We start from the raw sequence: 26830 nt of genomic DNA, 5'->3' as shown, positions 1-26830 counted from the left end.
GTGTATGTTAACATTAGAAAATAAGTGATTGTCTCAGAGAGGCATAGGAAGACTAGAGAAGGATGTTGTGAAAGGTTTTTATTGGTCAGAGAGGGAAATGCTGCTCTTTCTCACATTTTACTCTCAACAAGAATATATGTCCATCCAAATAAAAGCGAATGGGTTGAAACTGCTGCCAACCAAACTAATCAGAAAGAAAATTGATGCATTAAATGACGGAATCATCCATGCCAATGTGGCATCAATGATCTACATTTATTTCTGTGAGCCAGTATGAGTCTGACTCCTTTCAGACCAGGTCGAGAACACATTTCATTTTTTTTTTTATTTAAATGCACCATTGTCTTTTTCCTTGAAAAAGGCATTAGCACATTCAGGCATTTAAAACACCTTTATTGTGATCTGCCATGCTCTGTTGGCAATTTTGCAATATCAGGTTTCCTTGGTATTCTTTGTCATCATGGAATTAAATGGTTTGTAAAACCTAAGACCAGAGGATCATTTAACTAAAACTCATCAGGCCGAATTGTAACTCCTGAAAGTGAAGTGATACACTCGTGAGTCCCCTTGCCCCATGGGACTTTATCCGCTAGGCCACTGCCCTGTAAGAATGAATGTGTGTCCGGTGAGAATCAAACCTTCGCCAAAGATGAGCGATGCAACCACTCGGCTGGTTGTGTTTTAGTTTCATACATTTGTTAATACTCTTTTGGCTTTCTTTTGAGTCTAAGCAGTCCTCTGTTTCTACTCTTTTTTTAAATTTTTTATTCCGAGTGTGTATCCAGATCAAAACCACAACTTCATTCAACACATCTGCTGAAAGCAGGAGTAACTCCACAACCGAACCAAGGTCGAAGCTCTTGCCTGCTTTGATACGTGGTGGAGTGTTCCATAGCAGACCCCTCTGTCAGCCATCCATTGGTTCAGTCCACTGTCTAAACAGTGCACAAGGTCTTATGCAACTGTGGATACTTTTATTCGGATCTTTCTTACCATGAAAGTTTTCTGATTCTGATCCTTTCATTGTGAACTGCTAGCTTGACGTCATAAAATTTTCATTTAAAAATCACCAAAACACTGCTGTCACACGGCATAAGATACCAAACTGTCCTCACTGTGAGACTAAATAAAAAAATAGCTCACAGAGTAGTTGCTGCATTTGCCTTCGCAAGATATTAGGATGTACGGGACCTCCAGAACAGATCAACCTCACACAGCTCTGACTGTTCCATTCAGAGACGTAGTAGTAACACCGAATCTACGTTCATCACCATCTTTTGATAACTTTGTGATTACTTCTTGCTTGTGTCAGTTCCTTCTCTACAACATTAGAAAGCGTTGTCCGTTTCTATCCACACAGCTCTGGTCGTCTCCAACTCCGTCCTGGCTGCTCCGCCTCTCCAGCCGACCCAGAACGCTGCGGCACGGCTTGTTATCACCCGTCTCAAATTCTCCCACCGCCACTGGCTTCCTGGAGCTGCCCGCATCATATTCAAAGTGCTGACGCAGGGTCAGCATTTTAATCATTAAACTACATTTAAAACATCCAGAGCGATTTACAATCAGTAGTTAAAGGGACAGTCCCCCCTGGAGCAACTCAGGGTTAAGTGTCTTGCTCAGGGACACAATGGTAGTAAGTGGGGTTTGAACCTGGGTCTTCTGGTTCACAGGCGAGTGTGTTACCCACTAGACTACTACCACCACTAAACTAAATCACAGATGTATTATAGCACGTTTGTAAGTTCTTCTGGATAAGAGCTTCTGCCATATTCTGTAAATATAAATGTGATTGTGAATCACAGGTTCAAATCCCACTTACTACCATTGTGTCCCTGAGCAAGACACTTAACCCTGAGTGTCTCCAGGGGGGGACTGTCCCTGTAACTACTGACTGTAAGTCGCTCTGGATAAGGGCGTCTGGTAAATGCTGTAAATGTAAAATGTAAACCGAACCCTGAGTGTCTCCAGGGTGACCGTCCCTGTAAATACTGACTGTAAGGGCGTCTGACAGCAGCTGTAAATGTAAATGTTCCACATTTCACGGCTTTTATCAGATGACTTACAGTCAGTAGTGACGGGGACAGTCCCCCTGGAGACACTCAGGGTTAAGTGTCTTGCCCTGGGAGACAATGCTAGTAAGTGGGGTTTGAACCTCCGACCACCCCCCTTTTTCCAGAGCTTGGCCCATGCTGATGTAAGCCGGTTGCAGGTGTGTGTATCCCGTGGGCTTTTATTAAACCATTAACGGAAAAGGAAAAAATGAATTTGCTACTCTCTGTTTAGATATTTTTCAGTAGTTCAAGGTCATCTCCTCCCCTTCATCTGTTCTTCTCGACCCTGCTTTCATTTTGCTGGTAATGGAAGTGCTTTAACGCTAGTTATATTTTAACTGTGGCGAACGAGGCGGGGCCGTGTCCCACGACCGTGTCCCACGACGCCAGTTCTCCTCCAAGCATGAGCTCACCAGGCTCGTCTGGGCCGGCCGGGAGAGCAGAAATCCGCGTACGGAAAGGAAGCGGTCCGCAGTACACAGGATGCACGTGACGCTGGTTCCTGTCACGACGGCTGTGGCTGAAACACAGTAACGGAATTAAACAGTAACGGACAAGAGACGCCCTGCAGGTAGAGGACACGACGTACATCTCTCAGGGCGATGATGTCATGGCCGGACAGTCTGGTGGCCTGCTCACGTCGTCGTGACATTTTTCATCTTTTTCTGCCCCTCTCAGCCTGCCGTCCCGTCTCGTGATCAGGTAGGAATATCTGGACAAGGGATCATGAGACTTTAATCAAATCCGTGCCCTCCTCCACCTCCCCCTCAATCACCCTCCTCTTCCTCCTCCTCTTCCTCACCCTCCTCTTCCTCCTTCTCACCCTCTTCCTCCTCCTCTTCCTCACCCCCTCCTCTTCCCCCCCTCCTCTTCCTTCTCCTCACCCTCCTCTTCCTCCTCCTCACCCTCACCCCCTCCTCACCCTCCTCTTCCTCACCCCCTCCTCCTCACCCTCCTCTTCCCCCCCTCCTCTTCCTTCTCCTCACCCTCACCCCCTCCTCACCCTCCTCTTCCTCCTCCTCACCCTCACCCCCTCCTCTTCCTCACCCCCTCCTCCTCACCCTCCTCCTCTTACTCCCCCTCCTCTTCCCCCCCTCCTCTTCCTTCTCCTCACCCTCACCCCCTCCTCACCCTCCTCTTCCTCCTCCTCACCCTCACCCCCTCCTCACCCTCCTCCTCTTCCTCCCCCTCCTCTTCCCCCTCCTCCCCCTCCCACTCCTCTTCCTCCTCCTCTTCCTTCCTTATACTCTCCCTCCTCTTTCTCCTCCTCACCCTCACCCCCTCCTCACCCTCCTCCTCTTCCTCCCCCTCCTCTTCCCCCTCCTCCCCCTCCCACTCCTCTTCCTCCTCCTCTTCCTTTCTTATACTCTCCCTCCTCTTTCTCCTCCTCACCCTCACCCTCCTTCTCCTCCTCCTCTTCCTCCTCCCCCTCCTCTTCCTCCTCCTCTTCCTCACCCCCTCCTCCTCCTCTTCCCCCCCTCCCCCTCCCACTCCTCTTCCTCCTCCTCTTCCTTCCTCACCCTCACCCTCCTTCTCCTCCTCCTCTTCCTCCTCCCCCTCCTCCCTCCCCTCCTCCTCTTCCTCCTCCTCCTCCTCCTCCTCCCGGACACCGGCGGACAGCGGCCACGTCTCACGGCGGCGGCGGACAGGAGGTGACAGAGAGGCTGTGTGAGTAGGAGCCGCGTTTCTCTCTCTTTCTTCTTCTTCCTCTTTTTTCCTTCCTTTTTTACGCCTCGTGTCGCTTCGTCACGGTCGTCAGTCCTCGTCTGGTCGCGTGTGTCCCGCTGGTCCAGGAGGAACCAGGAGAATTCTCCGTGTAAGATCCACTCGCGTTTCCCCACGTGTGCTGCGCCGCTCCGACTTTCCGAGGTGGAGATAAAACGAGGAGTTTTTCCAGCAGCAGCGTGATGGAACTTCTACAGCGTAGCAGCGAGATGAATAAAACACGTTTATTTATCAGTTCATATGTTCACAAACCTTCTAAAAAAGACTGTAATTCTGTAAACAGGACACTTATCTCCAATCTTCCTCCCTCACCATCACCATCACCATCACCATCCAGGCAGACTGGACCCCCAGATCACCCGGCCGACCTCGCTGTTGGTCTGGCCTTTTATTTATGGGGGCGCTTCTGAGATGTGGAAATGTGGGGGTTCATCCAGAGTAGGAATGTCACCAGGACACACGCCGCTGTTTGCACGAACTGTGCTGCGGCTGATTTAGGGCGGGAATGTTTGACCTGGAGACTCCAGTGTTTGATGATGTTTGTGTGCAAAGGGGGAAGAGTTCGGGGACGGACGGGGCGTGCGGGCTGGGAAGGGTGGCAGGCCGTGTCTGTCTGTCTGTCTGGCTAAAAGCGGGACTGAGATCAGTGTGAAGCTACTCGGGCCGCGGCGTCCTGTTCACAGGACAGAGATACTTGTGTCCTGTAAGGCAAGTGTGTGTGTGTGTGTGTGTGTGTCTATATTCAATTATTTAAGACCCAGCAAGACAGGACTACGACAACAACAAAAAAACATTTATAAATGAATTTGACCTCTTTGTGGCGAGACCTTTATTGGCATGGCAGGGGCTCTGCGTTTCTCGGTGGGGATTTTGTCCCCTGTCCTCTCCAAGCCGTTTGAAATCCCTGGCAGAGTGGAGGAGGCGTCTGAATGTTCCACGACCGAAGCTGAGCGTTAGAACAATACATGAACAGTCCATGCTTATACATTCGAGGGTACATGGCTCCATGCATCCTCCTTTGGACATGGTGCACTCGTCCTGTCCCCCCTGGCAGAAAAACACCCCCAAAGCATAATGTTTCCGCCTCCATGCTTGATGGTGGGGACTGTGGTCTTGGAGTCACATCCTCCAAACACGGCAAGTTGAGATGATGGCAAAAAGCTCAATTTTGGCCCCATCTGACCGCATGAGTTTCACCCAGTCCTCCTCCGAATCATTTAGATGTTCAGTGGTGAACCTGTCCATGTGCTCTCTTGAGCAGGGGGACCTTGCGGGCTGCAGGATTTCAGTCCTTCACGACGTCGTGTGTTACCAAATGTCTTCTTAGTCTACGGTCCCATCTGCCTTGAGATCCTCCCGAGTACTTCTGGTTCTACACCGTTCTCATCGTCTTACGTGGAGCTCCAGACCAAGGGACACTGGCAGTTATTTTATGGTTCATCCATTTGTGAATAATCGCACAAACAGTTGTCACCTTCTCACCCAGCTGCTTGGCGATGGTCTTGTTGGCCATTCCAGCCTTGTGTAGGTCCACAATCTCGTCCCTTTGTCTGGATAGATTGGTTGCTTCTGTGGACGAGTGTCTTTTATACAGTAACGAGTTGAGAAGCTCCCAATGTCAGATCCTTACCTGCATAAATTACAACTGGGAGACAGAAATCTTGCTGATTGATACGATATTAAATACTTATTTCTGTCATGAAAATGCAACTTTATTACTTTTTTGAATTTCCCCCACTGTATATACAATGCATGTTCAGAAACTCATTTTTGTCATTGCACACATGTCATGTAATGCAGCCCAGCTGGGTGACAAATCCTGCTGAGCTTCTCTTAGCATCAGGTCACACGGTCACATGTTGCACGTCTGGAGGCTCCTGCTTGTGCAATCCATGAAATAACACACCATCTTTCTTCTCGCTGCAGGGGAGGTCCTTCTCTTTTCCCAGAATGCTGCGCTGCAGGCTGACCATGCCGGCGCTGCTCACGCTGGTGCTCCTGCAGGGCGTCACCATGGTGCTGTTCTTCGGCTGGTACAGCCACCTCATCCCGGTCCCCGGCTCGGCCCGGTCCCACAGCAAAGTCCACGTGCTCCTGCTGTCGTCGTGGCGCTCGGGCTCCTCCTTCCTGGGCCAGGTGTTCAGCCAGCACCCGTCCGTCTTCTACCTGATGGAGCCCGGCTGGCACGTGTGGAGCACGCTGCGCATGCCGGGGGCGCGCGGCCTGCGCATGGCCGTGCGGGACCTGCTGCGCAGCGTGCTGCGCTGCGACTTGTCCGTCATGGACTCGTACCTCCCGCCCAGCCCCAACGTGTCTCAGCTGTTCATGTGGAGCCACAGCCGCGCGCTCTGCTCGCCGCCGGCCTGCGGCCTCACGCCGCGCGGCGGCTTCAGCAACCAGACGGCGTGCTCGCGCCGCTGCGACGCGCGCGGCCTGGCCCGCGTGGAGGAGGCCTGCCGCGCCCACAGCCACGTGGTGCTGAAGGAGGTGCGCGTCTTCGAGCTGGAGTCGCTCTACCCGCTGCTGCGGGACCCGGCGCTGGACCTGCGCGTGGTCCACCTGGTGCGGGACCCGCGGGCGGTGGCCCGCTCCCGCGAACAGTCCGCCAAGGCGCTGCTGAGGGACAACGCCCTGGTCCTGGAGCAGGGGGACGCCCGGGTGCCGGAGACACAGTACCAGGTCATGCAGGAGGTGTGCCGCAGCCACGTCCGCATCCACGAGACCGCCGTGCTCAAGTCCCCCGACTTTCTGGAGGGACGCTACAAGATGGTGCGCTACGAGGACGTGGTGCGCGACCCGCTGGCGGAGATCGAGGCCATGTACCGGTTCGTCGGCCTGGAGATGACGGACGAGCTGCAGGAGTGGATTTACCGCATCACCCACGGCAAGGGCAAGGGCACCAAGAAGGAGGCTTTCCAGATCACGTCCCGGAATGCCGAGGACGTGTCCAGGGCCTGGCGCACCTCGCTGTCCTTCGACAAGGTGCAGCGCATCCAGAACGTGTGCAAAAGTGCCATGTCGCTGCTGGGCTACCGGTTGGTGGAGAGCGAGGCGGAGCAGCACCAGCTGGACGTGGATGTGCTGGGGCCGCGTAAGGCGCTCAAGTTCACCTGGCTGCCCTCCAAAACCACCCAGCGCTCCACCCGAGCGTAGACGATGCCCGCTCCTCGCCACGCCCGCCATGCCCGGGAATAACTGAAAGCAGGGTGCCGACGGGCCAGATCCTCGGCGCTCGTGCCCTACTGCTGGCAGAGGGCCGGTGTGCTGCAGCTGGAGCCCCGAGGCCATGTGCTGGGGTCACGTTCTGTTGTGCACTGCGGAACCGAGACCTATCCAAGCGAATTAGTCCGAAAAGAAGCAAAGTTCATATGTAGGTACCGTTTACCAGGTCAGCAGAACTATAACCTGGAGCATGTTAATAATATTCTTATATCAACAGAATGCTTTATTTTTGTGAACGTAGAGTGCGGAAGGGTTCTGAATGCATGTGATGTTTGGATTTCTTTATATATACTGTACACACACACACACACACACACATATAATATTATATTATCAAATGTCATTTATTTCCACGATGACCTACTGAAAGAACTGAACAAACCAAAGACACGCACCTCCCTGTAAATGTTCCTCTGTGCTCTTCCACATGGAATTGATGGAGTCTTTTACAACATTATACACACACACGCACACACACACACACACAAACTAAAATTTGCAAGTTGCATCTCCACCGGATGCTTTTGGCTGGATATCTGACCTCTGTTCTTGGAAGAATTAGTTCATTTAAATTAGTTGGTTTCCTAGCACAGACTTTGCTTTTAAAAATGCTTTTAAATTCATTACCACAATGAGTCTATGTAAAGTTCTGACTTTGCATGTGTGAGTGTGTGTGTGTGAGCTGAAGGTGGCCCATGGGTGATCTCTCAGCAAAAACCTAAGCAAATGAGAAATGCCCATTCAGGCAATCATCTATTCATACACACACTGCACTGAACACATTCTACCCATAACATATGTGCAGATCATTTGCAGGTATTACCAGAACATTTTCACCAAGGTACAAGTATGGGGTTAAAAAAGCACATTTTGGAAGCTCTACATGAAGCACGTTTATTGTTCATGACCTTTATTAATTTAAATGTTATCATTTTGTATTTGAGTGTTTGCTCACATGCAGGTGATTGTACTGTATGGCACATGATGTGCGATTGGTTTGTAAATGGGAGTCGTGCCAGTGGGACAGTGAAGGGTATTCTTTTTTCTCATATGCTCATATACGCTCCAATCTTATTCACTTACTTTTTTTTTGGATGATTTGTGAGTTGTCTTTATTAATAAATGAATTGAAAATGACAGTGTAACCATTAATATGCTCATTTTGCATACAGGTTTCTTTGAGACCCCTATTATTAATATCATGGATGTTTTTAGCACAAAAAAAATTAAATGCTGCAGTGTTGTGTTATAGATCACACATAGCACTATTTATGGCACTTGTCTGTTTACTGTAAAGTTGTATTACACACTAAATAAATCATGCTGTGTGCTGATGTCAGTTTCAGTTTTGCTGCAATAATCCTGTTATATTTCACAATATAACCAGTGATGTCACCAAAACGGTTTGCCATAAAGTACTCGTGTTGTCATAGTAACCCTCTAAAGGAAATTGGATGACATGAAACGGCGTTTTCACAGTTATTGGCTCACACAGCTGACAGAGGCTCAGTTTCTGTGAAACCCCTGAGAAGGACCCAGCCCTGAATAAACAGGCTGTTCAAATGTCAGAGTGGGCAGTTCTTCACTCAAACTTTTTCATCCAAAACACTCAGTCCCTTTCAATTCCTTTTTTCCTTCCGTCTAAAGATGGCAGTTTTAAAACTTTCTCATTAGAGCCCCACCTCAATGCATTTGTATTTTGTAGTTTGTATTTATTGCATAAGCTTATGATATATTGCTTTCCTGGTGCGTGAAATCTTGTACAGCTATCAAATGTCATTTACTGTTAATGTTAGTTGTCTTTTGTTTCAATAACTTCAAGATTTGGGTGTCATGGATTCCTGAACATTGCCCCAGATAGAATTTCCTGGGACTGAACTGTAATAATTACCAGTTATTGGCGGCAAAACGCTGATAGATTAATAGACCTGTTCTCGATTTCTGCCATCTGTCAAGACATGACAGATGGCAAATGCCTACCACCCCATGACCTATATTGTGTCTTGCATTGCGACATTCATCCTATGAGAGGGGCGTCAGCTGCAGATCGGCACGGTATCTCACTTTTCTAATTATACATCTCAACTCCCTGCTCCCCCCCGATGGTTTTAGAAGGTGAACTTGTGGATCACCTGGGTTATCCTGGTTTTCTGGTTTAGCACTACACATGTTTGCAAAGATGGTTCCACTTTGCGGTGCTGTTTATGGTGAAATGTGAGCACATGAATTAAAAGCAGCCCTGGGCGATTTCTGCTTGTGTTACTAGTCTTTTCATGGTGCATGACATCTCTCTACTGGTGGGAAGTGGTCATAACACTCAGGGAGGGGGACCAGTCTGATTCACTAGTTTATTTGTCATTTGGTTTGATAGTGGGTGTGGTCCTGAGAGGTATGGAACAAAGATCACATTTGGATTGTCTGCAGATGGCATCATGTACCATGGCAATTAGTAGTTGATTTCCCAACCAATTACAACATATTAATTTAGAAACATAAATGGAAAAAGTATTGAAAAAATGTAATTAAGTATCTTTACTTTGCTTAAATTCTACTCAAGTAAAATTAAAGCACCCATCTAAAAATCTACTTACCCATCTAAAAATGTTAAATTTACTTTGAGCACAGCACACGGTGACACAAGGTAATGTGTCCTCTGCTTTTAACCATCACCCTTGGTGAGCAGTGGGCAGTCATGACAGGCGCCTGGGGAGCAGTGTGTGGGGACGGTGCTTTGCTCAGTGGCATCTCAGTGGCACCTTGGCGGATCGAGATTCGAACCGGCAACCTTCTCATTATGGGGCTGCTTCCTTAACCGCTAGGCCACCACTGCCCTGTTACTTAGTTTAATTTCTTGATGTAAATCAAATCCAGCACTAGTTGCTTTTATTCAACTTTGAGGCAGTATAAAATATAAACTATGTTCAGACCGCCCCATAAACAGTTGGCCAAAAAAGTACCAAAATCAAAGTATGCAATTCTTTATTAACAAACAGTACTTTTTGTTCTTTCTATAGCAAACTTAAATATATCTGTCATGGCCGAGGAGGGAATGGAACCGATGGACAGCAAGGGTAGGGAAAGGACTAGAGTTAATTGGGATAAAAATGAACCACCATTTGCTGAGGTGTGTGTCTCTGCAGCTCCCTGCTGCCCTCTGGTGATAACCCCCTCCCCCCAAAGTCCACTGCCTTGAAGGGCGGATCCACTCTCGTCCTCGATCACGGGCAAATCAGCTGCCCAGGACACTCCTTGTGGCTTCACAAGATCCGTTATGACACACACAAACACCACACTCCTCCAGACAGATGGAGACACGGGACATGTGTTGGAGATTCACTTTCACGATCCCCGGCGCCGGCAAAATCACGCAGGTGGAATCAGCATCAGCTGTGCGCAATAGATTAAATATATTTTACACACAACACCCCATAATGACAACATTAAAAAGTTTATTTGAGATTTTGGCAAATGTATTAAAAATTAAAAGCCCATGTAAATAACATGTATTCACAGCCTTTGCCATGAAGCTCAAAATTGAGTTCAGATGCCTCCTGTTGAAATGTTTCTGGAGCCTAATTGGAGTCCAACTGTGGAAATAAACAGTATATTGGACCTGATTTGGAATGGACACACCTGTATATATAAGGTCCCACAGCAGAAGGTTCATGTCAGAGCGCAAACCAAGCATGAAGTCAAAGGAATTGTCTGTAGACCTGTCTCAAGGCACAAATCTGGGGAAGGTTACAGAAAAAAATTCTGCTGCTTTGAAGGTCCCAATGAGCACAGTGGCCTCCATCATCTGTAACTGGAAGAACTTCAAAACCACCAGGGCTCTTCCTAGAGCTGGGCGGTCGGGGGAGAAGGGCCTTAATGAGGGAGGTGACCAAGAACCCAATGGTCAGAGGAGACATTCTAGGAGGACAACCATCTCTGCAGCAATCCACCAATCAGGCCTGTATGGTAGAGTGGCCAGATGGAAACCACACCTTAGTAAAAGGCACATGACCAAAAGCAACCTGAAGGACTCTCAGACCACGAGAAAGAAACTCTATTGTCTTTAGTGTGAATGTTAAGTGTCACTTTAGGAGGAAACCAGGCACCGCTCATCACCAGGCCAATATCACTATAGTGAAGCATGGTGGTGGCAGCATCATGCTGTGGGGATGGTTCTCAGCTGCAGGAACTTGGAGAATAGTCAGGATAGAGGGAAAGATGACTGCAGCAACGTACAGACACATCCTGCATGAAAACCTGCTCCAGAGCGCTCTTGAACTCAGACTGGGGCGACGGTTCATCCTTCAGCAGGACACAGCCAAGATATCAAAGGCGTGCCCCAGCCAGAGTCCAGACTTGAATCCAATTGAACATCTCTGGAGATCTTAAAATGGCCGACGTTTCCATCCAACCTGATGGTGCTTGAGAGGTGCTGCAAAGAGGAATGAGCCAAACTGGCCAAGGATTGTGTTGGGTTCAGTGCACACTATTCTTTACCAGAAGTACGTATGTTATGTTATGGCATAATTTAGGTTCTGGAGTTGGAGAAGAGTGCTTCCTTGCTTCCTTGCTTCTTGAGGGACAAAGGATTTTGTAGATGCTACCCAACCCAGGTAGTGTTTACAGCGAAGTCGTGGCTGTGCTGACCACGTATTTTACTCCAAATATTAACATGGAATAAACCATGGCATGGAGGAGATGCTGGTACAAAGAAATGTAGCTTTTGCTGTCGTTCCAAAAGACATTTGGCAAATGCTGTGGGTTGCGCTGCTGCAGCAGCAACATGCCGGCTATGCAAAAAGGTGGGTCACTTTGCCAAAGTGCTGCTTGAAATCCAGAGGCCTGAATTTACTGTGCTTTACACGGAATTCAGGGAGGAAATCTCTAGAAAAATCACTTGCTCAGTGAAAAGTACTGTATCAATTTCCCATTCCTGGGTGGTGGATCACCGACACAGGATCAGCAGTGTCCATTCTGCCTCACAGTATCTACAGAGTCACATTCCGCTGACTACACCTACAGTCCGGTTGGTGACTTATTCAGAAGGGTGTTTGTCCGCCAACGTTTCCCTGCTTGACGGTGCTGTCCCAGCGACCTTCTTTATCGTGCAGCATGGTATGCCGCTGCTGGGACGAGATTTAATGCGTAAGTGTGCATAGCAGACAACAAAGTGCTCATTCCTGAGCCTCTCACAGCCTTCCCGTCTCCTGCTCCAGTACTGGAATGTGCTGCTTTCGGCTGTGTTAATGCGGCCATATTAAAAAATCGATCAGACTGTTCCAGGACACAAAAGCTGTGCAGCTGTGTTTTTTTGGTGTAATTGAATTGATTGTTGCCTCTACTTTGGTGTCTCCAATTGTCATCATACAAAAGAAATCTGGATAAATTCGATTATGCGTTGATCCGCGGGAACCAAACAAAGCAGTTGTTGTGGGTTCTTTTCCGCTGCCTCACATGGATGAATTGCTGTCTGCACTCGATGTCTCCACTGTGTTCTCTACCACTGACCTGACCATCGCTTTCAACCAGGTTCCTCTACATGAAGAATGCCAGGACGTGACTGCTTTCATTACTCACGATGGACCTTTTAGCTTTTGCATGTTCCCTGCTGGTTGGCACCAGCACCTGCTGCTTTCCAAAAAATTAGGTCCATTGTCCTCTCTGACTTGCCCACAGTGGAATATTACCTGGATGGTGTAATTGTGCATGGGACTGACATGACTGTTCATGATAGAACTTTCAGAGCTGACTTGCAGCACTTGCAATTTGCTGGAGTGTCACCTTCGCCAGTCCAGTCTGCTGTTCTTGGGTCACCTTGTTCCAGCTGAGGATCTTCTGCCTGACAAGGACCACATACAGGCAACCGCTCATGTCCCTGCTGTCCTGGTATTCCAAGGTTCTGCGCGCTTGCTTACTCCAGGCTGGAGTTATGAGATGAACTGAGACCTTCCTGAATGTCGACACAAGGGAATGTTCCTGCCTTGATAACATAATGGCACATTGAGCATAATTTTAAACTGATATGGGAATATGTTATGACTGTAATGCCACAGCGGAATCAAATGCAGTTGAAAAGGACATTTTTAGTAAATGAAAAAAAGATGGGATTGATGCCTAAAAAAGGTAGAAAAGCTAAACCCATGGGCTAAATTCCAGTGACCTATTTGAAGCAGGTAAGGCACACAAAGAACAAAATCAACACAGACACTGGGAAAGGTTGAGACCATATAAACCCGGGGTGTCAAACTCGCGGCCCGTGGGCCACATCCTGTCAGATCACTTTATAGAGAGCTATTATTATTGCTCAGCAATATGATGTGCTGATAACACACAATCTACAGATTTTTCATGTCGAAATGTCATGTTCAGAGTCACCAAAGCATTGTGTGATGGGCTGTGGACCGTGAGTTTGATATAAAGGTATAAGGTGCTGTTGACCAAAAGGTGACACATTTTGCTCAAATCAAAGAAGGATGCCACAGGGTACCTGTCTGTTATACACTGAATGTATTTATGAAAGTTCATCCAACACTTGAGGGCATTTACCAAATACAACTGGCCCTTCAGTCTACATTCCAAAGACTACATTTTAGACACGTCTCTATCCTGAGACTGAATTAGATTATCTTGGGCAGATTTACTGTGTATGTGTGTACAATAATGCTTTGCTTCCTGGAACTGTTGCCCTAAACTATAGACAACAGAAGACAGGGGACGCATGGGTATAGACAATTAGGCTGGACCAGTTTAGTAGCAGTTCATAATGATGATTCTCCGAGAAAGGTCAAATAAAGGTCATATGTGCATGAAAAGTTGACTGGTGCGCTTGTAGATTACTCAGCAAATGTTTTTATGTGGATGACCTTTGACCTTCAGAGAAGCAGGCACAGTCACGCAAAGCTGACCCAATGTAAGCCTTCAGGCAGCAAGTGCAAATAAACATGTACAGTTATTCTCCTGTTTTCAGTTTTCAGTTTTGGGCAGAGTGTGGTCATTTTGTCATGTTCTTCAGCCTGTAGGGGCTGTCACCGTGCGCAAGGTGCAGGTGTTTCATTGCTTTGAGCCACCCTATGTCACGGCCATGTGCCTTTGGTCCACCAGGTGGCACCCATTAACTCCCCCGATTTACACCATTGTGATTTCCATTCCTGTGTAACCAGAGCCCTCATTCCTTGGTCACTTGTCTGCTCTGTCTGGTCCGGTTACTACGGTGTAAATCGTGCTAAGAGTTATCGTTGACTATGTTCTGGTGGATATTTTCATGTTCGATCCTACCTCTGCCTCCTTTCCCATGAATCTCCATTGTGTACATTGGGTTCCTGTTCCTCTGTTCTTGGCCTCCTTTTTTCCCTTGAATACATTTCCTTTGTATGGCCGGTCCCTTTTCATGTCTTTGTCTCATTATTTGGATGTTTTCTGTCTCTTGTGCCTCCCTGAGGCGGATTAACTGGATCAGGTGGTTATTTTATATACATTTTTAAAATATACAAATATTAACACTGTTTTACTAACACTGTTTTAGTCTTAACCAATAAAAAGTGTTGTCATCTAGTGGAGCTGTCAGTGGTGTTAGATGTGGACGATTACCCAGGCTCCTCCTGGGTGGGCGGGGTCCGGAATGAATGCAGAACTCTTAGGCGCGGGGTCCGGAGTTTTGTGCCACGCTAAACAATAACGTGACCAATGATGACGTCACTGGCACGTACATATAAATTGTGAACACGGATTAAATGGTGTTATCTGCAACACTGCTCCCGGTTGGGTGAAGTAAAGACATTGATGAGTATTTATTTGTTGATATCGCTGATACACGAGCGAGGCGCAGCCCTCATGACGTCACAAGCCGCATCCGCGTGAAGGTTGCGCGCTGACTGCGACTGCGCCTGCGCCGCAGGAGGGGGGGGGAGAGGAGCGGCCCCCGCTCGCCGCCTCGCAGATAGAAGCGCGCCCTTCGCCCGCGGAGCTGTCATGGCACCTCGCGGGGGCCAGCGGCTCACGGCGGCCTGAGGGATGGGCCCCGCCGCGCCGCCGCCATGGCCGGAAGCAGCCACACATGCGCCGCGGACGCGGAGGCGCGGGAACTGTCTCTGGAAGAGGTGCTGAAGTCCTACGAGCAGCCCATCAACGAGGAGCAGGCATGGGCGGTGTGCTACCAGAGCTGCAGCGCCAAGCCGGGCCCCGGCCGGCCGGCCAAGCATCCGTCCTCCATCCTCCTCCAGCGGGACGGGACCGTGGTGCTGCGCGCAGAAGCCCCGGGGCCTGGCGGTAAGGGATCAATTATTGATGGCGGCCCACCATGTCACCTGCTGCGGTGAACCCGTCCTGAGCGACATAACGCGGGTTCCCCTTCAGCTGTCACAGAGTAGCGTAACATGTGGAAACACGGGATCCAACAGTAAAGGATGGTGAAAAAAAGACGATCTGGGCTGCAAGCAATGTTGTTAACACGAGATAACATTAATAAAAATAAAAAAAAACAGTAAACATTACTTTAATGACACAATGAGTGTAGAGAAAGAGACTCTTGTTCTGTTGTTCTGGGCAGCAGTACAGTCTTGTTTGCTCGTAGGAGATCGGTCATTAGTTTACAGAGTTCTTCTACCCGTGCCTCTACATATCAGCAACACGTTCACGTTTTATTGCATTATTATCCGCGTGCTTTAGGCTTGTAGAAATTCCGAGATACTGCTGCTGGAAAGTTTCACTACTCCTGAAACTCAGTACTTTATACATCTTGCAGCATTAATAAAATGTCAGCATGAGGGATGGTTGTATTAAATTGTGGATTGTATTTGAACAAACTTCTTGATTCTGACCTGACTGCCAAAATCTGAGTTTTTATTTGATTCCCTCGCAGTCTTGGTCTTGATCCCCCACACATGAGGGTCTTGACCCTGTAAAACCCCATAAAAATGTTGACAGATTTGGAGGCGAGCAGGTGGATGCAGATTTCAGATGTATTATAAATCTGCAATGTAAATATGACAGTAGTGCTTCTTTGGCACTTAATTATACAACTGTGTGTGTGTGTGTGTGTGTGTGTGTGAGAGAGAGAGCAAGAGATAGTGTGAAGGTCAGAACTGTATATTATTGGATGTGTGAACTCAGATTCTCTTCCCAGTGCTCCTTTCTGCCTGGGAAATCCCTCTTTTCACACAGTCCTGCTTACTATTTCCATGGCAACAGATGGCAAGGTCCATCTCGGGGAAATAGCGAGAGAGTGTTTGTGATGGTTGTCGCTCTACCCCGCCAAACTGGTTCTGGCTCGAATGTGTGGCACCGAGAGATGCGAACCTCGTTTGGCCGCGCCCTGCCTGCTCAGTTGTGCAGTGGACGTTGGTGGGGAGGGTGGGGCAGTGCTGACCTGCAGCTGCTCACGTCTCAGGTTCTGCTCTGTTCTGCTGAATGGGAGGTTTGGAGCCCCCCCACCGGGTTTCTTATCTGAAATCTGAGCCGGACGCTCTACTGTACACAATGGAACCCGAAGCGTTAGGGAACTGTGCCGTCATGTGTCCACGTCGAGTGTAAAAACCTGCTGTTCTCCTCTAATACGGTGTCTTCATTCGAAATAAATTCTCATTAGAATGAAATGGGCAACAAACCGATAATCCCCTGTCCTTTTTCTGGTCCTCAGACGACAATGGTGTGCAGCCCGTGGCTGAGTGTCAGGTGAGTGTCTGTCTCTCAGAATCGATAATCTTATCAGCCAACGCGGTAGTTACCAGAAGTGGCCAAAGTACATGATGCCATTACTTGAGTGTAGACACTCCTGGACAAAAATCAATCCAGCACGAGGAAGAGTACTGGGGCCATATTTCAAAAACTTCCAGATCATAGCAAATATTTTTGGTAACCATAGTAACTTGGTACAGGATTTATGAGATAAAGTCATTTCAGATACAGATCCTGGGTTCAGATCTTTCGTAAGCTCTGAACTTTAGGCTCAACCTGATGCCAAATCTTCGTTCTGATCTCACTCTTCTAGATCGGATATTCTGTAATGCAAGTCCTGCTTCTGAAGGTTTTATGACTAGCCCACCCCTTCCCTTGTAAGACATCATTTTGAGTGTGGCAGATTGTGACCAGTGTGCACTGGAACTGACATTTACAACCAACGGGTCCTGCAATAGTAAAGCGTTTCGCATTTTATTGAACTGGAACATGACAAGTTTATTTCATGTGGAAGCTAGTTTTCTTTATGAAGTTCTCAAAGTTACATTAGTGGTCAGTTAGCAGCGCTGATATCTGCCCCCACCCTCTCTCCCCAGTTGGTTCAGTCCCTGGGCGTGGCCATCTACAGGGCCCTGGACTGGGGACTGGACGACACAGAGGAGCGGGAGCTGAGCCCACAGCTGGAGCGGCTCATTGAGCGGATGGTGGGGGGTGACCAGGGCAGCGAAGGTGGAGGCAACGGGACAAGCGACGAAGGATACAGCGGCCAGGAGGAAGAGGACGAGATCGAGGAAGAGGAAGGCACAATGCGTGCGGTGCGCACTATCCGCCAAGTGATGGCTCTGTGTGCCTCCAGGCTGGCAAACCCTGTGCTGGCCCCAGAGCACTATCAGGCCGTGTGCCGCGCGCTCTTCGTGGAAACGCTAGAGCTTCAAACGTTCCTCAGCAAGATCAGAGATGCCAAGGAGGTAAGAGGGAGGGACGGTAGGAAACATCTGGTGCAGAGCTCATTGTCATGCCAAGGAAGCATCATGGTTTTATCCATGTGGCAGAGCTTACATGATTTATTTAGTGAAGAGCTGCTGCCTCGTATTCCATATTCTGCCATGGCCGCCTGCGGTGACCCAGTGTCGCTCTGCTCGGAATCACCCAAGTGTCAGGGTCCAGTGACGAGTGTTGGTGACATGGGCTTCCCGCAGATGCTGAAAAAGATCAAGACCGAGGAGTCTCAGGAAGACAGGAGCATCGTCGAGCTGGACGCCCTCAAACACACTGACTGGGTGAGTGAAGGAGAATCAGTGGGCGCATCTTTCTTCAGCTTCCATCCTTCATCCAAAAAATGGATATTCTAATGTGCCACTTTGAATTTGTTAATAAGTTAGTGTTTTTATGCATCAGCTCTTTAAAAATGAGTAGGAAGGTTACTTTGGAAAATCGTTTAAAATGTAATACTATATCAAAGTAATATAACTAATTACATGTGGTTCATGAATGAATATTCTTATCTGTGATCAATTTAAGAATTTTATAACCTTGCAGTCCTAAACTCCTTTAAATATATGAATTAACGTCATTATAAACATCACCTCTGTCCCGGCCTGCCAGCCGTTTATGGTCCATTTACAAGCGACTTACAATCAGTAGTTACAGGGGACAGTAGTTGCCCCCCTAGAGCAACTTAGGGTTAAGTGTCTTGCTCAGGGACACAATGGTAGTAAGTGGGGTTTGAACCTGGGTCTTCTGGTTCATAGGCGAGTGTGTTACCCGCTAGGCTACTACCACCCACATCTCATGGATTTTTTATAGAGACCGAGTGCTGATTGGCTGATACAAATACCACTCCCATGATTCATACTACACCACTAATATTAAACATATCGGCAAGGGATCGTATACAATATTAAGATGCCACTAAAATTGTAATCAATTAAAACCATTGCATAATTACTATTCCAACTATTTTGGATTACAATTACAAATTTATAATGAAATTACATTTTAGTATGACAGCATTGCAGAGTTAAGACTAAAGTAGCAACATTTGAAGTGAAATATCCACGCCAGCGCATGCTTCGCAGGCCCGTCTGTGGGTGCAGCTGATGAAGGAGCTCCGTCGGGGGGTGAAGCTGAAGAAGGTGGAGGAGCAGCCCTTCAACCCCCTGCCGACCGAGTTCAGCCTGACGCCGTTCGAGATGCTGATGCAGGACATCCGCTCGCGCAAGTACAAGCTCCGTAAAGTCATGGTGAGCCCACTTCAGCGGCGGAACGTTTCGCTCCCTGTGCATACGGAAGCATTGGATTTCCCCCTGTCCCTGTCTGTCTCTCTTCGCATTTCTCAGGTGGACGGTGATATTCCCACCCGGGTGAAAAGAAACGCTCACGAGCTCATACTCGACTTCATACGGTCCCGGCCCCCGCTCAAACCCGTAAGTCAGCCAGCGGACGGTGGTGCTCTACGGCCGGAGGGAAGTGACGCCGCTTTTGCGTCCCTGTTTCGCCCCTCTTCAGGCTTCGGAGCGCAGCCTGCGGCCGCCGCCACAGCGCCAGCAGTCGCTCCATGACCAAGTACTGGCCGAGATCCGGCAGGAGCGTAAACTGAGGCCTGTGGATCCTCCCGGCTCCAGGAGACGTGAGTCGGCGCCCGCTGTCCATGATGCACAGACCTCAGAGATCTGCTGTATCAGATTATTCAGAAATTGTGTTATCATAAAGCTGAACAAAATAATGTAATAACCAAGACTAGGGCATATTCACAGTGCGACTGTGAATGTCGTTCATTTTGCATAATTTGATTGAACAAGGTAAAACAATTAAAATAAAGAGACATTTTCATTTGTGTCTGTGTAAACTCTATCATTTCTTTGTGTAAAACCTAGAACAAAAAAAAAAAAAGTAGAATAGTAGTAAGTATAAGGCTTTCATTTTTGAAGGCTTTGTTCACCTGAATATTTCATCAGCTACTCTGTCATATCGAAAAAGGTGCATTGGTGTAGAAATTATGGTCGTGGAAGCATGTGTTGTGTTTTCATCCAGAGCTGTATAATGATCTCAAATTATGATCAGTCAAAAATATATATAAAATGTCTAACTTCTGAACAGTATGTTCATTTTGTCACACTGCATGGACAATTTGATCTGTCACAAAATCAATCGTGACAGAAGTTTAACAGAAACAAAACACGGAACAAAGCCTCAAACAACGTACTCGGCACTGGACGTAGATGAAAACGCTACACGTGGACGATGAGACACAAGGAACAAAGGGTGAGGGCAGGGTGAGACACAGTAGAGTGATTCATTCCAACACCGAATGTCCTCAGCTCTCAGTTCTGTACGGGTGGCGCCCCCCTTTGGCCACTGCCAGATTCTTATTTGAATGGATGCCAATTGTGATGCTAATTAAACCACGAAGGTGTTTGCTTTTCAATTGAATTGTAGGGGTTATAAGTCACATTAAAGGTGGGGGAAGTCTCGACATGATTTACTGTGGTCACATTTTTAACAACGGGGGTGTGTAATCCTTTTATATCCACCGCACCCTCGATATTTGGTTTGGACCCAAATTCTATTTTCAATTTGATTTAAAATGCACTTGTATATGCATATAGAATGCTGCCATAGAAATAGAAAGTTTTCAAGTTTTTTTTTTTTCCTAAAGTAATGTGATGTCTCTTTCCAAACGTCCCCCTTAGCGTTCGGTTCCCTGCCCTGCCTGGTGCACAGCTGCTCATGTGATATGAAGTCCACTTCCTGCATCGACCTGTCCACGACAGACACAGGACCTCGGCCACTCTCACGCCACCGCATCCTCCTCAAAGCCCCCACTCTGGAAGAAATGGAGGAGATGAACCTTTTTGAGGTGACCGAGTAAAAAGCTTTTTTATTAAGATGAGATGAGACTGTGGACACATGTTGTGGACTGACTGTGGACTGACTGTTGTGTCTCGGCTTCCTGCAGGAGGATGAATCCCCTGACGGTGGGGAGATGCGGCGGGTGGAGAGCTCGCCCACCCCCATCAAACGGGACAGGTCCTTCTCGGAGCATGACCTGGCCGAGCTGAGGGGCGAGCTTCTGCCCTCGCTGGCGGAGTCGGCCCACCTCGACGGGCCCTTGGTGCTGAGAGCCGAGCGGCCCCGCTCGAACACGCTGTCAGGGGCGGGGCCTTTCCCAACATACAGAGGTCAGTCTGCCACACCCCGTCTAAGTCTGGGAATTCTTTTTTGGTTAATGATTAATGACCATTGATCCTTTTGCCAAGGATTTTCGCAGCATCACCCCACTCGGGCGTGGTGTCGTAGCAAAGTGAGTGTGTCATCAGAACAGCCTTTATCGTTTATGCACACAGGGATTCGTGCTCAAGGTTCATTTCACTTCCTGGAGACTTTTATATTGTAGGGTGTGTGTTTAATTTGTTACTGCTCCTTTTCGGCGCTTGTCATGTGTGCTTTGGTGTTAGTGTGTGATGATGGGTGGAGCAGAACAGCTCACTGAGGCCATCTAGTGGCTCAAGTCTGGTGCTGAACCCAGCATGGTCAGCACATTTCTCTTCGTTAAAGTAGTGATTTTTTTTGTCTGTTTTAAAATGATCTAAAAATTTGCCTGCTGCAACACATGTGAATGTGGGTGTGTCCCTGTAAGGTTTGTCCTCATGAGATCATAGCTTGATCTTAATTTCAGCCATTCCGTGGTGAAGTGGGGAAGGCTCTGACCTGTGCACCGTGATTCATTTTACTTTATGTGGTTCTAATACAGACAGCAAACATGCTAATTTTTTGTGGGACTGCACTGTATGAATAAAAGTGTTATTCAGTGGAACAGAATAATCAGTAATGTGCTGAACTGCTAGGGATTTAATAATCTGCAAGATTTTGTATGCAACCATGTTTTTACAGTGTTAGTTTAACAATAAAAGCAAAATGTTTCAAATTTGAGGATTCAACAAACTTTTGCATTTCACATTTTTGGCTGAGAAAATGGTTTTTAGTTAGTTACTGAAAAGAGGCAACAAAAGATTTTAATTCATTAAACATACTTTGTTTTTTTACAGTAATAATTTGGTTAGCTGTAAGTCTAATTAGTTGCTACAGTGCAAATATTTTAGGCAGTAACTTCCCAACAGCAACTCTGAAATTGCTCAGGAAAACACACAAATAATAATGATAAAACATGAACGTTTCTATAGCGTTGATGCTATGCATAGACGAACTGGGTGTTGGTCTCTTACAACTCTGTAAACTAATGAGTACAAAAAAAAACAATAGAATAATATTGTATTGCTGCTCAGAACAACAGGACAGAGTCTCTTTCTCTACACACATCATATCCTGGTTTCACGAGAAAATCAATATCTGATCAGTGTTTTTTTTTTTTGTTACATTAAAGAAATTGCAGGTTTGAACTTGTGCCTAAGACTTTTGCCCAGTACTATATGAAAGTGATTAGTTGTCACATATGACACAGCACCCAGCGCACACTGTGAAATCACCCTATGTGAGCAGTGGGCAGCCATGACAGGCGTCCGGGGAGCAGTGTGTGTGGACGCTCAGTGGAGTCTTCGAACCCACAACCTTCCAATTACGGGTCCGTTCCCTTACCTGCTAGGCCACCACTGCCATATATGCCATAACACATCTTACAGAGGTGACTTCTTGATGATTGAGTTGACAGCCAGTTGACATGTCACTAACTCAGAATTAGTATATAAAATATGATTTTACAAAAACATGTTGAATTGATAATAAGTGTTTAGTGCCAGTTTCCAAGAAATATTACAAATACATAAAACACATAATGTGTTTTTCAAAATAGCCTCTGTCATGTATGTCTAAACTAAATTTTTCTGGCGTAATCAGGCATTAATCATCAGATATTATGGCTAAAAGTGATGACTTTATAATGACTGTATATCTAATAAATCCCTGTGAACATTGTAAGATAAGATAAGAGGATCCTTTATTAGTCCTACAAGTGGGAAATTTACATGGTCACAGCAGAAAGTGGACAGCACAAGATAAGAGCATAGACTATACCGACAGTATAAAAAATTAATTATACACATAAATTATCTTGGATGAGTGTATTAAAAATATGTGTATATATGTACAGAGTGGATTGCACATAAGAAAAATTGTAGTGTATTGGATGTATGTAAAGTTATTAACTGGCACATGTGAGACACCACAGCACTGCACCCAGTGCATGCAGTGAAATGTGTCCTCTGCATTTAACCCATCACCCTTGGTGAGCAGTAGGGAACCATGACAGGCGCCCGGGGAGCAGTGTGTGGGGACGGTGCTTTGCTCAGTGGCACCTCAGTGGCACCTTGGCAACTTGGGATTTGAACCGGCAACCTTCTGATTACGGGTCCGCTTCCTTACCTGCTCGGCCACCACTGCACCTTAAATGTATATTTGTGGTCAGCTGTAGTAGAGCCTTGTGAATCTCTCCGTCCCACATCGTGGGTGTCGCATCCTGCCACTGAAGGAGCTGCTCAGTCCTGTCAGGGTCTCCTGCATGGGGTAGGAGATGTTGTCCAGCAGAGATGACAGCTTAGCCACCATTCTCCTCTAACTCACCACCTCCATTAGGTCCAGAGGGCATCCTGGAACAGAGCTGGCCTTCCGGATCAGCCTGTTCAGTCTTCCTATGTCCAGGATATTGTGAGTCCAGTCCAGTTTGTTGTTCTGATGAACACCAAGGTACCTGCAGCTCTCCACAGCCTTGATGTCCATACCCTGGATGTTCAGTAGTTGCAGTGGAGAATGTTTGTGATCATTGGTTTTTCTGGAGGGTGTACTGATCTTGGATCAGTTCTCTGTACTGTGATGAGGCCAACTATTGCAGAGTCGTTAGAGAACTTCTGTGGGAAGCAGTTGGTGGAGTTGTGAGTGAAATCTGCAGTGTAGATGGTGAAGAGGAACGGTGTGGGACCGCTGTACTGCAGACCACCCTGCTTGATCTCACATGCTGTGGTCGATATGAACACATGGGAGACGACTTGGTGCTGAAGAAGAGAAAATGCTGCTCAACTCATCCAAGTTAATAATGTAATTCATACAAAACTGAAACTCAGTGTGCCTGTTTAATCTCACATAAATGTGTCTGTCAAGTGAAATATAAATCAGACATTCAGTGAAATAAAAAGCGCATATTTGATTGTTATATTATTGTGTGTGTAAATCTTCACGTCCCAAGTGGACCTCGTCTGCTTCTGGCGATATCTGCATTTTTATTCGCTCTCTAGCCTCTTTCCCAGTGACTGGCTGGAGACCTCCCCCGTCCCCGGTGGAGGAGGCGGCCGAGGCAGCGGGGAGCCGCTCGGCCTCTCGGGGGGCCAGAGGGCACCAGGGCATGGTGAGTGGCAGGTTTATCCTCCTAACACCCCTCATTCCTCATCCAGGAGCGCCGGTTTCTTTATTCCTCTGCTCTCCGCCCGTCTCTGCTAAAAGGAGGAGTTCTGTCACCCGGTGGAGAGTCTTGCCCTGACCGTGGATGAGGTCATCAACGTGCGGCGCGTGCTGGTGAAGGCGGAGATGGAGAAGTTCTTGCCGAACAGGGACCTGTACAACAACCTGAAGAGGGGCAAGGTCCATATAGAGCATCAGCGGCTCCGGCCCCCGTTCCGCGCTTCACTCTTCACGCCAGCGTACGTTGGTCTCTGTGCAGGTATGCTGCTGCTGCCGGCTGAGGTTCCCCCTCTTCTCCTGGCCGTCCACCTGCCTGCTGTGCAAGAGGTAACGTTCCGAATACACGGCAGCGCGAGCGCGAACCCCACAATCCTGATAACGGGCCGCCTCTCGCTCTCCCGCAGGTCCGTCTGCGCCTCCTGCAGCGCCAAGGTACTGTCCGGCCGCCGCAGCCGGGTTTTGCCGCGGTCCCCCCTCTGTCTGTTGGTCATTGATAGACTGTATTGTATTTCTCATAAAAGCCGCAGCAGATTGCTGTGCAGTGACACAGATTTGCACAGGTTTTCAGTATCGCTGTCATGCCTATTGGTAGGTGCCGCCCGGTGTGTTGTGTTTTGCCGTTGTGTTGTATTTGGTGTTGCGGTGTGTCGTGCTGTGTGTGTGTTTTTTTTTTTTTTTTTTTTACTTCTCCAACACCTGTACCTGTATCTCTGCCGCCGGGTCACTTCCTTCGCTCTCCTCCAGATGAAGATCCCCTCCAAAAAGATGGCTCATATTCCAGTGTACACCGCCGGCTTCCACAGCAGCCCGAGAAGCCATGGGCACAAGAGTGAAGTCTACAAGTAAGTCCGGCCACTTCCCGATCTGAAATTCCGCTCATCCCAAGCATGCCTGTCACCTAAACCCTTAAGCACGGTTGCATAACCTGCAAAACTCTTAAGTAGCTATTATATAACCATCTCGTGGGCTGCGCCGAATTCCTCCATTAACTGCATCAACTTCCTGGTCACGTGACAAGTTATTCCCACAAAAATGAGAACGATCCTCATTCTGTCTCTCTGTCATAAGATCCTAAAAAAACAGTCCATATTCCGATAATCTATTTCTATATTTCCCAAACCAACTAATGAAGGCCAGAGGTTTGGGCCCACTCTCAATAATTAACAATATGCGGCTCTTTTAACATTATTTTACAAGAAAACTTTATTAATACTGCAAACCTCGACTGGAAGTGTGAACTGAATGGTTGTGAATGGCTTAATCAAAATCACGTGCATTTATCACAGCAGATTCACAGCGTCCATTCCTGTCATTTAGGGAAATAACTTGAGTCCAACCCCCCCTGCAAAGTGTACTACAGACAACTTGCCTTGTTCTACAACCATTAGACTGAGACTTTGTGGCTAAATAATATGTTAATGCGGACAATCAAATCCGCTACATTAAAATGCTTTCTTGTGATCCCATTCACGCCACTGTCTCCGTCCCCACCCCAGATCTCTGCGTTCTCTGTCCCGCCGCTCAGTGGAGGAGGAGTTTCCGCACCTCTACGCCCACGGCTGCAGCCTGAGGGACGTCTGCGCCGACTGCACCAAGTTCGTGGCCGACGTCATCTCCTCCAGTCGCCGTAGCCTGGACATCCTCAACAACACCCCCAAGAAAGAGAGGCTGGCCGCCCCCCAACCCGCACAGCCTGCGCCATTACCCATCAGCCCCAAGAGGAGGAGCAAATAATCAAAGCTGCCAGCTTGCCAGCAACGTGGCTCACGGCGATGGATCCTCTGAGTGACCTGTGCCTGACTCACCTGCATTTGACTGACAATCTAAAGACTATTTAACAATTAGCTCATGAACAACCAATACCGTCCTTCCGATTTTTACCTATCCACACACACACGCACAGTTTGCCATAGACATAGAAGTAGAACTATGCCCTAGCCCGCCCTCGCCCCACATACACCACCTCCAGTGCTTGTGTGATGTAGGTGGAGAATGTGGGCCTCATCACCCTGCTTCACTCCACAAAAACGATGTTCACCTTAAACTTCACACTAATGGGACGTGAGATAGAAAAAGTGGGGTAGGAATAACAAAAGAAATGTCCCAGTTGCCTTGTTTTTTTTTTTTTGGGAATGTATAAATCTGATTGACGAAAACTATTTTCTCTAGAGGAAGTACCGCTCGGCTTGTAGTCATCTATAAAGAAACAGTGACGAATGCAGGAGACACAAACGCTATTACCTTCTTATGGACTCGTTCGGCTGCTAAGTGTCTTAAAACACTTTAAAAAAGACTTTAAATGCTTTAATAGGCTGTGGTTGTGCATGCTGGTGTGCTCTGGCACCACTGTGACTTTCTGAATGTAATCAGGACCAGACCAGTTGGGAGAAACGGGACAAACGTGCGATGCTGGTTCTTGCAGGGAACATAATGTCTGTGGCCTCGGCACCTTAAAAAAAGTTTTTTTTTTTGTTTCTGTACTGATTCAAGTCAGACCTGCCCTACACACACTGTACATGGTCTTGTGTGATCTGCTCTATTATTTTGTAAACTGCAATAAATCACGTAGAAAATGGGGGCTTTGCTAATGGCAAAAACTTGTCCTGCTGCAGAAGAATGCTGAGGGAAGGATTTAAAAAAAAGGGAAAAAAAAAGAAGAAGCAACTTGCCCTTCATAACCAACGTTTCCGTGATCTGATGCAGAGCGTATGCAAATAAGCGTCGATCGACCCGCCCACCTCAGCTAATACGCAAATCAG

General features: G+C 47.6%; 2 protein-coding genes across 10 annotated transcripts; both read left to right on the top strand.

Annotated features, from left to right (window-relative positions):
• The first annotated feature begins 2462 nt into the window (after positions 1–2462).
• On the top strand, positions 2463–8365 carry chst6 (carbohydrate sulfotransferase 6). Its single transcript, XM_028987079.1, has 3 exons — positions 2463–2753; positions 3672–3719; positions 5703–8365. The coding sequence occupies exon 3, from the start codon at positions 5727–5729 to the stop codon at positions 6927–6929; it is 1203 nt and encodes a 400-aa protein (XP_028842912.1). The 5' UTR covers positions 2463–2753; positions 3672–3719; positions 5703–5726; the 3' UTR covers positions 6930–8365.
• Positions 8366–14845: 6480 nt separating this feature from the next.
• Positions 14846–26647, top strand: spire2 (spire-type actin nucleation factor 2). Of its 9 annotated transcripts, none has more exons than XR_003750352.1 (15): positions 14847–15257; positions 16627–16661; positions 17261–17632; positions 17864–17944; positions 18743–18907; positions 19004–19090; positions 19173–19293; positions 20357–20523; positions 20623–20845; positions 23909–24018; positions 24114–24398; positions 24476–24503; positions 24593–24659; positions 24816–24913; positions 25568–25610. XR_003750352.1 is itself a non-coding variant. In XM_028987077.1 (15 exons), exons 1-14 carry the CDS (start codon positions 15026–15028, stop codon positions 24614–24616), a joined length of 1851 nt encoding a protein of 616 aa, XP_028842910.1. In that variant the 5' UTR covers positions 14853–15025; the 3' UTR covers positions 24617–24659; positions 24816–24863. The 9 variants fall into 9 exon arrangements, 8 of the variants coding, with proteins under 8 accessions (XP_028842908.1, XP_028842909.1, XP_028842910.1 ...); XM_028987077.1 differs by lacking the exon at positions 25568–25610 and having other exon boundaries at positions 14853–15257; positions 24114–24251; positions 24331–24398; positions 24816–24863; XM_028987074.1 differs by lacking the exon at positions 24593–24659 and having other exon boundaries at positions 14873–15257; positions 24114–24251; positions 24331–24398; positions 25568–26647.
• The last annotated feature ends 183 nt before the right edge of the window (positions 26648–26830 follow it).

The sequence above is a fragment of the Denticeps clupeoides genome, chromosome 7 (assembly GCF_900700375.1).
Source record: "Denticeps clupeoides chromosome 7, fDenClu1.1, whole genome shotgun sequence".
NCBI classification, from domain to species: Eukaryota; Metazoa; Chordata; class Actinopteri; order Clupeiformes; family Denticipitidae; genus Denticeps; species Denticeps clupeoides.
This window is presented reverse-complemented; position numbering and strand designations above follow the sequence as displayed.

What these genes read in the sequence shown, in the direction of transcription:
- spire2 (XM_028987070.1), top strand. Translation starts at nt 15,026, where the DNA reads ATGGCCGGAAGCAGCCACACATGCGCCGCGGACGCGGAGGCGCGGGAA. An exon ending in AGCCCGTGGCTGAGTGTCAG is followed by an intron (nt 16,662 to 17,260) that starts GTGAGTGTCTGT and finishes CTCTCTCCCCAG; the next exon opens with TTGGTTCAGTCCCTGGGCGT. An exon ending in ACAAGCTCCGTAAAGTCATG is followed by an intron (nt 18,908 to 19,003) that starts GTGAGCCCACTT and finishes CGCATTTCTCAG; the next exon opens with GTGGACGGTGATATTCCCAC.
- chst6 (XM_028987079.1), top strand. Translation starts at nt 5,727, where the DNA reads ATGCTGCGCTGCAGGCTGACCATGCCGGCGCTGCTCACGCTGGTGCTC.